This window comes from Phyllobates terribilis, unplaced genomic scaffold (genome assembly GCF_046119375.1).
Source record: "Phyllobates terribilis strain yellow unplaced genomic scaffold, ASM4611937v1 Scaffold_9__5_contigs__length_417890890, whole genome shotgun sequence".
NCBI classification, from domain to species: Eukaryota; Metazoa; Chordata; class Amphibia; order Anura; family Dendrobatidae; genus Phyllobates; species Phyllobates terribilis.
This window is the reverse complement of record NW_027362769.1, coordinates 414,132,233-414,144,945: the sequence shown is the minus strand read 5'-3', so window position 1 is coordinate 414,144,945 and position 12,713 is coordinate 414,132,233. Positions and strand designations below refer to the sequence as shown.

At 51.4% G+C, this 12,713-nt stretch overlaps 1 protein-coding gene across 1 annotated transcript in view; it reads left to right on the top strand.

The window, feature by feature from the left end:
* The window catches only part of QPRT (quinolinate phosphoribosyltransferase), a 34,437-nt gene extending 25,385 nt beyond the window's left edge, over nucleotides 1-9,052 (top strand). Inside the window, exons 2-5 of the mRNA XM_073649041.1 lie at nucleotides 3,032-3,320; nucleotides 4,354-4,628; nucleotides 5,243-5,374; nucleotides 8,212-9,052. Of these exons, the coding sequence (XP_073505142.1) occupies nucleotides 3,038-3,320; nucleotides 4,354-4,628; nucleotides 5,243-5,374; nucleotides 8,212-8,427 (906 nt within the window). The 5' untranslated portion in view covers nucleotides 3,032-3,037 and the 3' untranslated portion in view covers nucleotides 8,428-9,052. The remainder of the gene's footprint in view (nucleotides 1-3,031; nucleotides 3,321-4,353; nucleotides 4,629-5,242; nucleotides 5,375-8,211) is intronic.
* Nucleotides 9,053-12,713: the final 3,661 nt, after the last annotated feature.

The following is a 12,713-nucleotide window of genomic DNA, read 5'->3' as shown; positions in this document are numbered from 1 at the left end:
GATGTTGTGGGTGTAATATTCGGTGGGGTGTAGAGTGGTGAATGGTGAGCGGTGTGTGACAGTGAGTGGGGGGCACTGGATCCAGCACGTTGTGGGGTGTAATATTCGGTGGGGTGTAGAGTGGTGAATGGTGAGCGGTGTGTGACAGTGAGTGGGGGGCACTGGATCCAGCACGTTGTGGGTGTAATATTCGGTGGGGTGTAGAGTGGTGAAAGGTGAGCGGTGTGTGACAGTGAGTGGGGGGCACTGGATGCAGCATGTTGTGGGGTGTAATATTCGGTGGGGTGTAGAGTGGTGAAAGGTGAGCGGTGTGTGACAGTGAGTGGGGGGCACTGGATCCATCATGTTGTGAGTGTAATATTCGGTGGGGTGTAGAGTGGTGAATGGTGAGCGGTGTGTGACAGTGAGTGGGGGGCACTGGATCCAGCATGTTGTGGGTGTAATATTCGATGGGGTGTAGAGTGGTGAATGGTGAGCGGTGTGTGACAGTGAGTGGGGGGCACTGGATCCAGCATGTTGTGGGGTGTAATATTCGGTGGGGTGTAGAGTGGTGAATGGTGAGCGGAGTGTGACAGTGAGTGGGGGGCACTGGATCCAGCATGTTGTGAGGTGTAATATTCGGTGAGGTGTAGTATGGTGAATGGTGAGTGGAGTGTGAGAGTGAGTGGGGGGCACTGGAACCAGCATGTTGTGGGATGTAATATTCGGTGGGGTGTAGAGTAGTGAATGGTGAGCGGAGTGTGACAGTGAGTGGGGGGCACTGGATCCAGCACATTGTGGGTGTAATATTCGGTGGGGTGTAGTATGGTGAATTGTGAGCGGTGTGTGACAGTGAGTGGGGGGCACTGGATCCAGCATGTTGTGGGTGTAATATTCGGTGGGGTGTAGTATGGTGAATTGTGAGCGGTGTGTGACATTGAGTGGGGGGCATTGGATCCAGCATGTTGTTGGGTGTAATATTCGTTGGGGTGTAGAGTGGTGAATGGTGAGCGGTGTGTGACAGTGAGTGGGGGGCACTGGATGCAGCATGTTGTGGGTGTAATATTCGGTGGAGTATAGAGTGGTGAATGGTGAGCGGAGTGTGACAGTGAGTGGGGGACACTGGATCCAGCATGTTGTGGGGTGTAATATTCGGTGGGGTGTAGAGTGGTGAATGGTGAGCGGTGTGTGACAGTGAGTTGGGGGCACTGGATCCAGCATGTTGTGGGGTGTAATATTCGGTGGGGTATAGAGTGGTGAATGGTGAGCGGAGTGTGACAGTGAGTGGGGTATACTGGATCCAGCATGTTGTGGGGTGTAATATTCGGTGGGGTGTAGAATGGTGAAAGGTGAGCGGTGTGTGACAGTGAGTGGGGGGCACTGGATCCAGTATGTTGTTGGGTGTAATATTCGGTGGGGTATAGAGTGGTGAATGGTGAGCGGAGTGTGACAATGAGTGGGGGACACTGGATCCAGCATGTTGTGGGGTGTAATATTCGGTGGGGTGTAGAATGGTGAAAGGTGAGCGGTGTGTGACAGTGAGTGGGGGGCACTGGATCCAGCATGTGGTGGGGTGTTATATTCGGTGGGGTGTAGAGTGGTGAATGGTGAGCTGTGTGTGACAGTGAGTGGGGAGCACTGGATCCAGCATGTTGTTGGGTGTAATATTCGGTGGGGTATAGAGTGGTGAATGGTGAGCGGTGTGTGACAGTGAGTGGGGGGCCCTGGATCCAGCATGTTGTGGGGTGTAATATTCGGTGGGGTGTAGAATGGTGAAAGGTGAGCGGTGTGTGACCGTGAGTGGGGGGCACTGGATCCAGCCTGTTGAGGGTGTAATATTCGGTGGGGTGTAGAGTGGTGAATGGTGAGCGGTGTGTGACAGTGAGTGGGGGGCACTGGATCCAGCATGTTGTGGTTGTAATAATCGGTGGGGTGTAGAATGGTGAAAGGTGAACGGTGTGTGACAGTGAGTGGGGGGCACTGGATCCAGCATGTTGTGGGGTGTAATATTCGGTGGGGTGTAGAGTGGTGAATGGTGAGCGGTGTGTGACAGTGAGTGGGGGGCACTGGATCCAGCATGTTGTGGGGTGTAATATTCGGTGGGGTGTAGAGTGGTGAAAGGTGAGCGGTGTGTGACAGTGAGTGGGGGGCACTGGATCCATCATGTTGTGGGGTGTAATATTCGGTGGGGTGTAGAGTGGTGAAAGGTGAGCGGTGTGTGACAGTGAGTGGGGGGCACTGGATGCAGCATGTTGTGGGGTGTAATATTCGGTGGGGTGTAGAGTGGTGAAAGGTGAGCGGTGTGTGACAGTGAGTGGGGGGCACTGGATCCATCATGTTGTGGGTGTAATATTCGGTGGGGTGTAGAGTGGTGAAAGGTGAGCGGTGTGTGACAGTGAGTGGGGGGCACTGGATCCAGCATGTTGTGGGGTGTAATATTCGGTGGGGTGTAGAGTGGTGAATGGTGAGCTGTGTGTGACAGTGAGTGTGGGGCACTGGATCCTGCATGTTGTGGGGTGTAATATTCGGTGGGGTGTAGAGTGGTGAATGGTGAGCTGTGTGTGACAGTGATTGGGGGGCACTGGATCCTGCATGTTGTGGGGTGTAATATTCGGTGGGGTGTAGAGTGGTGAATGGTGAGCTGTGTGTGACAGTGAGTGGGGGGCACTGGATCCAGCATGTTGTGGGTGTAATATTCGGTGGGGTGTAGAGTGGTGAAAGGTGAGCGGAGTGTGACAGGGAGTGGGGGGCACTGGATCCAGCATGTTGTGGGGTGTAATATTCGGTGGGGTGTAGAGTGGTGAATGGTGAGCGGAGTGTGACAGTGAGTGGGGGGCACTGGATCCTGCATGTTGTGGGGTGTAATATTCGGTGGGGTGTAGAGTGGTGAATGGTGAGCGGTGTGTGACAGTGAGCTGGGTGTGTCTTGGAGTGATGGTGTGCAGGGTGTGGAGGATGAGGACCGGGTGCGAGGTACAAAGGTGGCAGGTCTGCTGTGTGATAGCGGATCGGTGCCATGTTGGTTGATTTCTTTTTTTTCTGCGGCCCCCAGGTTTCGATGGCCTCCAATGATCTGGCTCTTCTTCTGCCACGTTGCCGCCTGCAGCATCTGGCTCGGGACTGGCTTGCAGAGGATGCACCATGGCTGGACTTTGCTGGATGGGCTGCTGCCCGTAGTAGTCAGGGGAGTCAGGAAGCAATACTCCTGTGCAAGTCCTCTGGGGTGCTGGCGGGGTGCCCCTTCTTCCAGGCTGTCTGTGAAGAAGTCGGCTGCAGTGTGAAGTGGGAACACAGGGAGGGCACATGGCTGGAGCCGGTGACAAGAGTGGCCACTGTCCGAGGTAACATCCGACATCAAAGCAAAGAACTCTGCCCCCCGCCAAGGGGAAGAACCTGGCAGATAAATGTCCCTCATGACAATGGGGGTCTCCAGCCTCCACAAACAATTCCCCAGTGTCATGGAAATGCTGCCCCTGAAACTAGTGATGGGTAGAAGTAAGGTGCTCCCCTGTGCAGTCAGGAGCAGGTGAAGTGCCGCCAATGGTGATGGACGGCGTAATAACCATGAAGGTCGTCCAGGTGGAGGCGCAGTCGCGTCGTGCAGGCCTCAGTCCTTGGGTTTATTATGGCAGATTTCCTCACATAGCGTGTAACTTTAAATCTGGTGCCATGGCGGCCCTTCAGGTGGGGTCACGTGTGTCTTGGTAGCCATGTCCTAGTTTAGTACCTTTAGGCGCTGTTCCTACCATTAGTATTTGTTGAGTTTTTGACGCTGCAGAATTTCCGCACCATTCCTGCACCGATTATGTAAATTAGCTTGCTTACGTTTTTTCTTTGCGTTTTTTATCTTTAGTTTTTATCGCGTTTTCGTCTCTGTCTGGTGTGTCACGCTTTAAATAAAGCTGTTCTGGTTTGGACACTTCCCGGTTAGGTGCGGATTACATGCGTTTTTGTTGTGTTTCTGCATTTTTTACTTACGGATTTTCAGCCCCTAATGTAAGTCTATGGGGAACCTCCGCCCAAAACACTCCGCGTACCTGCAAGAGAAATGGACCTGCTGCGGATTGGGAAAACGCACGTCAGGTGAGTGTACGCCGCGTACAATAGGAGAGTGGGCAGGAGATTTCTATAAACCCCATCCATTGTGCCGCTACAGCAAAACGCTGCGTTTTTGTCCCAGCGAAAATATGCAGCATCAGAAACGCGATAAAATCTCATGATGGGGACGTAGCCTTAGTATCATTGTAGGGGAGCAAGAGCTGACAGGGGTGTAACCTCAGGGCCTCATCTACCAGGAAGTAGGAAGTACCACACTTATCGCTGTACCCATGTTCTTGGTTGGTCCGAGCATTAACAATGTTCCCCATGTTCCAGGTCATGTGAATGATCTCCTACTGGCAGAACGCCCGGCGCTCAATGTCTTGTCCCGGGTCAGCGGGGTGGCCACATTGGCAAGACAGGTATCGGAGCAGGCACGGACAGCAGGATGGATGGGGCAGGTGACAGGTACCCGAAAAACCACTCCTGGATTTCGTCTGCCGGAGAAGTATGGCCTCCTGGTGGGAGGAGCTGGAACTCACCGCTATGGGATCAGCGATCTGATCATGCTGAAGGATAACCATATATGGGCAATGGGAGGAGTCAGAGAGGTGACGTCTGTGCGGCTCATGCTCACAGGACAGACGCGGGCGCCGGCAGTCTATGCAGCAGATTTTCCACACAGGTTTCACTTTTCAATGTAGAGAAGGTGAAATTCACATCGCACACATTGAGGCTGTGCTGCCGTTCCCCAAGCGAATGTTCCTTACCCTAAATGTCTCCACTGCTTCCATTTAAATCCCCCCTCCATGATGAGTCCTCCAGAATGTCCCCTCGCATTCTCTGGAATTCCTGGCCATGTCCTCCTGTCTGTCAAGGCTGCGGAGGGTAGCCGGGTGCTACAATCATGTCTTCACAATTTTTCATGCTTTCACAGTCCATGTGCAGCGTCCCCTGCCTGTATACATGGTATCGTACTCCCCATTGATGTGCATGGGTCAGTGAGACACCAACCTCCTCTATTATAATGCCCCCCCCCCATGTCGGATCAGGGGCTCACATAGAAAATAGCAAGACAAATAGGGATCTGTGGGGACCTGAGAAACACTGAGAGGTGGAGAGTGGTCCTTCTACATTGTCTCACCATGGACCTCACCATGGACTCTGCGCAGCGATAACCTCCTCTCTGCGCAGCGATAACCTCCTGTCTGTGCTCCCATCCCAGGCTCTACATGCTGTGCACACTCTAGCCGGACGCACTCTAAAGGTTGAGGTAGAGTGCAGATCCGTGGACGAAGCTTTAGAAGCTGCAGAGGCCGGAGCAGAAATCATTATGCTGGATAATTTCACCACTGAGGTACATCGGTATAAATGATCAAACTGCATCCCCACCACGAGTACATCGTGATCACTCCGCATCCCCACCACTAATACACCGTGATCACACTGCATCACCACCACGAGTACACCGTGATCACTCTGCATCCCCACCACGAGTACACCTTGATCACTCCGCATCCCCACCACTAATACACTGTGATCATACTGCATCCCCACCACGAGTACATCGTGATCACACTGCATCCCCACCACGAGTACATCGTGATCACGCTGCATCCCCACCATGAGTACACCGTAATCACGCTGCATCCCCACCATGAGTACACCGTGATCACGCTGCATCCCCACCACAAGTACATCGTGATCACGCTGCATCCCCACCACGAGTACACCGTGATCACTCTGCATTCCCACCATGAGTACATCGTGATCACTCTGCATCCCCACCGCGAGTACATCAAGTAGTAATGAATATCGCCGGCACCTCCCTCTCTGACACACGTAATCCAGGGAGCTAATTAGCCAGAGGGAGGTAGCCGCTGGGTCATAGAGACAGCCAGCCTCTAAGAAGATGTCTGTAATGCCAAACGTAGAGATCTCCTGCAACCAACTGAAGGGCGACAGTCTGTCACCTCTGACACACCCGTGACACTGGGGCACGAGATTTACGTAGGAGAGGTTGCAGTAGTTTGCAGTTGGTTGAAAGCGATAGTAGGGGGAATTGGTGAGAGATATAAGGTGTGGGGGTCCAGGATTGGGAGATATTTCACCAGCAGTGAGGAGACGCAGAGAGAGGGAGAGCAGGTGGGAGAAGGAGAGTGACCGGCTTGTTTTATGTTTTGGTAGGATAGATCTGAGGTTGAGGAGCAGATGAGGTCAGGTAGGGAGGTAAGAGGGAAGGAGAGATGATGATTTGGTTAGAGGGGGCTGGGGTTTGGGGATAGCGAAGGAAAGTAATGATTAGTGGTGCAAAGATGGTAAGGGCATATGTAAAAATAATGAAAGTTTAAGTGTGAATGAGAAAGAGAAACTAAGTACAATTAGTAATTAGTTACTTCTACCTTCTAGTCACTTCAGGCATAATTCTGCTAGACCCTTAAGAGCGACCCTTCAGAGCCAGACCACGGTCAGCCAGACCTGGGTCTCTAGATTTATAAAGCTCTTAACAGCACATGGAGTGGGTCAGGTGTGAGCAGGAGGGGAGGAGCAGCTGGGAGACTGGTCACAAAAGCACGGGGTGGAATAATTAGGAGACAGAGGCTAAATGCATTCAGGAAATGGACAGATAGGGACGAGTGTGTATTGGGATCAAAGGATTGAGGTGATTTTGCAGATGGGATCAAACATACCATCAGACAGATATACAATATGGAAGAGGCAGTCAGCAAGTATGCAGGGTGGAGATAGGCGAATAAATGGTTAAATGATCATGAAGTAGAGATACTGGATTGGCTCCCACAGTCCCCAGACCTCAACCCAATTGAACACTTGTGGGTAGAGTTGAAGAAACAACTATATATATATATATACCCAAGTGAGTTGACCAATATGCTTCAATATTGGGAACATGTAGAGGAGACATGGGATCTGATTTCGAACAAGACACGTCTGAATCTGATCGAGAGCCACCCAGAAGGATTCAGGCCGTGCTGAACGCCAAAGATGGATTTACAAAATACTAACCTAATTATAAAAATTTAAATTTTTAGGAGCAAAACAGTAACAATGCAGTGACATGACAAGAATCTGCATAACTAATCATATGCTAAATAGCTGCAAGTCAAATTTATGTATGAGATAGTCAAGATGATTGTCTATAAAATGATAATAGTCTCACGTTCAAAGCCGTAGTGGATGGTGAGATATGGAGCCTGAAAGTCAGAAGTTCAAACCATTGTTACCCTTTTGGTCGTCAGTGCATTAGGCTTTTTATTGCTGTGTCTTGCTGCTGCTTTCTAGTGCATTAAAAATGAGGACAGAAAATGTGTAATTGTAATTCAAACACAGCAGAACAGATGCTGCTCCACGTCACTGATCAATCACACAGAGTCTGGCACTGCTGATGGTACCTCGCCTTTCTCTCTCGCTCTCCCCCCTCTATCATTTGAATGTCTGTATTAGTCTACATTCTCACTATTAGTATTTGGTCAGTATTTCACATCAATATTTTTAAGCCAAAACCAGGAGTGGATCAAAAATACAGAAGTGGTGGAAGTGTTTCTATTATACTTTTTCTCTTGATTGTTCCTCATCTGGTTTTGGCTTACAAATACCGATCGTGTGACCGTAGCTTCATTCGCAGACTACTACTTTCTTCTAATACAGTGCTGGAGTTGTACAATACATTACTGTCTCGAGATGTTGACCAATGTTTTAGGGCTGTCTCTATTACTAAGCTGTGAAACTCAACTTAACTCTATAATCACCCTAAAAATAGTTGCTGCTTTCCCTGCCTCAGCTTTTATACAGGCTATGGTAGTTCCTGATTGGCTGCGCTATACCATGTGATTCGATAGCTGCAAGTCATTATGGGTTAGCCTGCATGATCGCACCTGTTGCCATTTGGTCCTTCTGTGCATGTGTGATGCAATATTCTGCAATATGTAAAATGGTGACAGCATTTTTTGGACAGGACCTGCAAATTTCGTAAAATTTGAGACTAACTCAATTCCCATCAATTCATCTCTACAGTATACTATATCTGTGCTATGTTGTTAGTGTTGGTAAATTATGTGGGGTAAGTGCACTATACTTTTAGCACTGCTTGTTTGTGTCGTAGGTGCCCCGCTAGGCTTATATGCGCCTCTCTTTGGATGAGCTGACCATCTTCCCTTCTCTATCTACCCTCCATAGTTGCTCCACAAAGCTGCTTTCACTGTGAAGACCGCTTTTCCGGGAGTTGTGGTTGAAGCTTCTGGAGGCATCACTCCTCAGAACCTTCTTGAGTTTCTCGGCCCTCATGTGGACATGGTGTCATTGGGGTGTCTCACTCAGGGACCTCCTAGCATTGACTTTTCCCTGAAATTAGACAAAGGTTTAAAGAGTGGCACCTCATTTTCCTGCCCATAGCTTTCACAGATCTCTATTAAAGACCAGAATTACCACTAAACAACCCAATTACATCCAAATCAACCTCTTATAATAGACCCTCGAATGTCACAAACCTGGAGCAAAGAAGCCTGAACTACAACCACAGAGGTACAGAGAGGAGAAGATCTTGGCATGATGTAATGAAGTCATGGTCTCCTACTGAGCCACTTCATCCCTCTACCCACTGCACCATCTACATCATAAGACACTGACAACATTATAAGAAGACACCAGTACAAAACGATGAGATGCCAAACACCATGACATGAGATGCCAGGACAAAACGATGAGATGCCAAACACCATGACATGAGATGCCAGAACAAAACGATGAGATGCCAAACACCATGACATGAGATGCCAGGACAAAACCATGAGATGCCAAACACCATGACATGAGATGCCAGGACAAAACGATGAGATGCCAAACACCATGACATGAGATGCCAGGACAAAACCATGAGATGCCAAACACCATGACATGAGATGCCAGGACAAAACCATGAGATGCCAAACACCATGACATGAGATGCCAGGACAAAACCATGAGATGCCAAACACCATGACATGAGATGCCAGGACAAAACCATGAGATGCCAAACACCGTGACATGAGATGCCAGACTAGACCACACAATGCCAGATTAGACAACACGATGCCAGACTAGACCAGACCACAAGATGCCAGACTAGACCACACAGTGCCAGACTAGACCACACGATGCCAGACTAGACCACACAGTGCCAGACTAGACCACAAGATGCCAGACTAGACCACACAGTGCCAGACTAGACCACAAGATGCCAGACAGCAGCATGGCTACAAATCAGGATGTGTGGTTTCCGGGACGTCACTCTGTGATGCCCGCCATGTCGTGTACTCTGGAACAATAAACCATAAGAAGGTGGTTGTGCGTCATAATGGAATCTGATTATACATAGGGGAGGACCCATGTTCCTACATGATGGAGGGACCAGGGATCTCTGTGAACATGAAAACTTTTTTTTAGGTTATCAGATTTGAACTGGGGGCTTTTGTGTTATTATAGGAGGTGAAGGTTCAGGGGGGCTGTCAAGGTCGATTGACAGGGATCAGTTTGGGGTCTTTAAAACCATATTAAGGGGAGGTTACATGTGACGCCTCTTACTCGAAAAGCCCTTTATTTTACCCTGGGAGATGGGGGACTCGGAGTCGGGTCCTGTGATGGAGAGATGGGGTGCAGTCGTGGCCCGGACCCGACCCGTGCTCAGGGCCGTCACATTAAAAAGGATGGTACGGGCTTATCCGGGTTGAGTGGCTGATTTACGACTACGCCACCTGTGGCACCTGGTGAAAGCCACCAGCGCCGCTGCCGTCCGCTGAGGCATGGTGTTATGGCGGCCAAAGTTATTACTACTCCCCACAGGCGGAGCAGGGCCTCAGAGCAGAGGGCCAGGATGGAGGGGGTAGTAGTAGAGGAGAACGGGCGCCGCGTCGTGTGGTGTAGCGCAGAATAAACAGTCCGGAGGCCATAGGGGTGAACTTCCAAGGCTTTACTCACTTTAGAGATGGCAGAAGGAAGGCGACTCCCTGCTCCCCGCGGAGTCCTGCGGTCACCAGGGACGGGGGTCCGACAGCCTCCGAGTAAGTCCAGCATTCAGTCAGGACCCTACACCAGAGTGTTCCTGAACTACAGACCGTATCCTTTCCTGTCCGTGTGGGTGTGAATAGGCCGGGTCTCCCTCTGAGCTCCTCTCAGAACAAGGGCTCGGGTGGCAGCTCCGCTCCGTCCGATACCCGATGGGATCCTCTGGGCTTACCGGGCTTTCCCGACCAGGACATGGAGTAGCAAGGTTGGGTGTCGGGGGCCGGTACCCCTCTTGCAGCCGGACTCCCTCTGACTATATCAGCATGGCGAGGACAGGTGGCGTACACCGCTCCGTCTGCATCCTCCCTGGGATCCATTTGCTGTGGAGCCACACTCTTAAGCTCCGGGCCTTCTTGGTCTTTGGCCGGGTTGAGACATTCCTGGTCTACAACCTGCCCCTCATCCCAAGGCCAGGGTACGAGGGCTGTGTCTCCATCCACTGCAGGCCCATACAGGATCTGCGCTCCGGGAGGGAGGTCACAGTTACACACAGTATTTGACAGCACAAAGAACTAAACTACAAGGACCAAGAACCAAGATGGCTTTTTATTAAATATGAAATTTAAAGTGTAACTAACTTGTAGGTCCTCCACCCTCACCCACTAACTGGTTCCCCTAACTCTTGGTTCCCCAGTCTCCCTGTAACCAGGGGAGCAGCACCTAGTGCATATCAGCTCCCTCTGGTGGAGAAATGTGGTGTTGGATGCAAAGGTTGGGTCACGACTATCACACTGTTCTTACCTCAGAGGAGGAACACTACACTCCACTAGAGAAGTGCAGCATCCCTGTGGCGGTCGAACCCTCAGGGGCGCCACATTCCTCCCTGGTAAAACACAGCACGTCCGCGGGCTGCAAAAGAAGTAACACCCAAGAAATTTTCTTTTTAATTTAAACATGAACTATCTTCCCTTTATGGGAGGCATATCTTCTTAAATGTTGCATAACAGGGTATACAGTATAAAAGTATAAAATTATAAAAGTATAAAATTATAAAAGTGCTAGCATTTTTTTTTTTCCAGTGACGTTTTGTGCAAACAGACGGGTTAAGGTGCAAAGACGCAGAGTCAGTTCAGAAGTGCGAGGGACCTGTCCCAAACCCTCAACGTGGGCCTGGGGTGGCTGCAGGGCATGAAGATCCCGAGTTGGACCGCCCAGAGAGCCACCCAGACAGGTTTTCCTTCTGAGGTCTTGAGGTAGAAAATATCCGCGGTTTTTGTATAAAACCAATATGGAGCACCTTAAAAGATGCAAACTATTTACAAGGAAAAGAGTCTGTCTGCTGCCAGTCCGCAGGGACACGTGTCTCTAGAAACCGGGGATAGAAAATAAGCAAAAAATAGAAAAGTCAACACTCATAACTTGTAAATTAAAACTGCAACAGCCGGGGGCTGCTTTAGACCTCGGTCTCCCTCCTGGGAAAAGGCTCGTTCCTCCCGACGGAGGCTAACCGGTCCCCTGAGGCCGAGCGCGAGGGGGCGTCGCTCCCGGACACTTTGTGTACATCCAGGGCGTACCACCCTCGCACCCCCTGGTGGCGAGAAAAGGTCACTGTATCGCCCGGGAAGAGGTTCCGGCCAGGGTGTCCCTTCTTCAGACGCGGCTCGACGTCCCGCCGGCTGACAAACACATCGTCCTGGTACTGGGGACTTCTAATGAACCCCCACCCCGCCTCATGGTGGAAGCGGACGACTTGCCCTTCCACTCGGGGACTGGGATGGGTGGCCTCTTCCTGACGAGCCCGGGATTTGGCAGCTTTGGCCCGTACCTCTAGACGTTCACAGCGGAGCTCCCGTTGACGTTGCTCCCGAGCGAGCTGGAACATCTGGTCGCTGCACCACTGGCTCCTCCTCCGCGCTTCAGCCCGGGTCTCCCGAGGGAAGCCCATTAAGTCCCCCCCCTGGTTGTCCCAGGCCCACTCCTCAGCCTCGGGCCAGGTTACTGCTAGTGCGGGTAGCGGGGTCAACACAGGTTGCTGCCAGTCCTCTACAGGCGCGGACCAGTTCGGGTTTGAGTCGGTAGAAACCTCTGCAGCTTCAGGCGCTTCTGTTTCAGGATTAGAGCGGCATCGCATGTCCCCATTCACAGCTGCCGCTTGCAGCTCCGAAGCCAAAGCCTGCTCCCAGATGACCGCGTGGGGTATTAAATACTCTGTCATAAGGTCCAGGATTGTTACGGTAGGCTCTGCAGCCGGGGCAGGGGTAGCACACATAACCCGCCGCTGGGCCCCTCCCGACCTCTGTCACCGCGTCTCCTTCTCCTGGGACCTCAACTCCTTGACGGCGGTCCCGGATACGCAGCAGCATCTCTTCCCGCCACGCAGCCGTCGCCGCCTCCTGGGCCTCTCTCTGTCTCCGCAAGAGACCCAGAGCTTCCTGCCAGAGAAATTCAAAATCTCCTGATGTGAGGATACTGCTGTTTTGCTCTCTGCCGGGTGAAGGGCCTGAACCGGGTTCAGAGGGTGTGTTGGTTTGCTCTCCAGAAGCGTCTATGTCTGCCTCTGACGAATGCCAAGCTCCGACTGCAATGGTCGCTCCTTGTTGCTTTTCTTCTTCCTCCTCTTTCGGGGCGGCCCCAAGGCGGTATGCTGACAGGCCCGCCTTCGTTCAGCCCATCCGGTTTGACGGGCATTACCCCGCGGA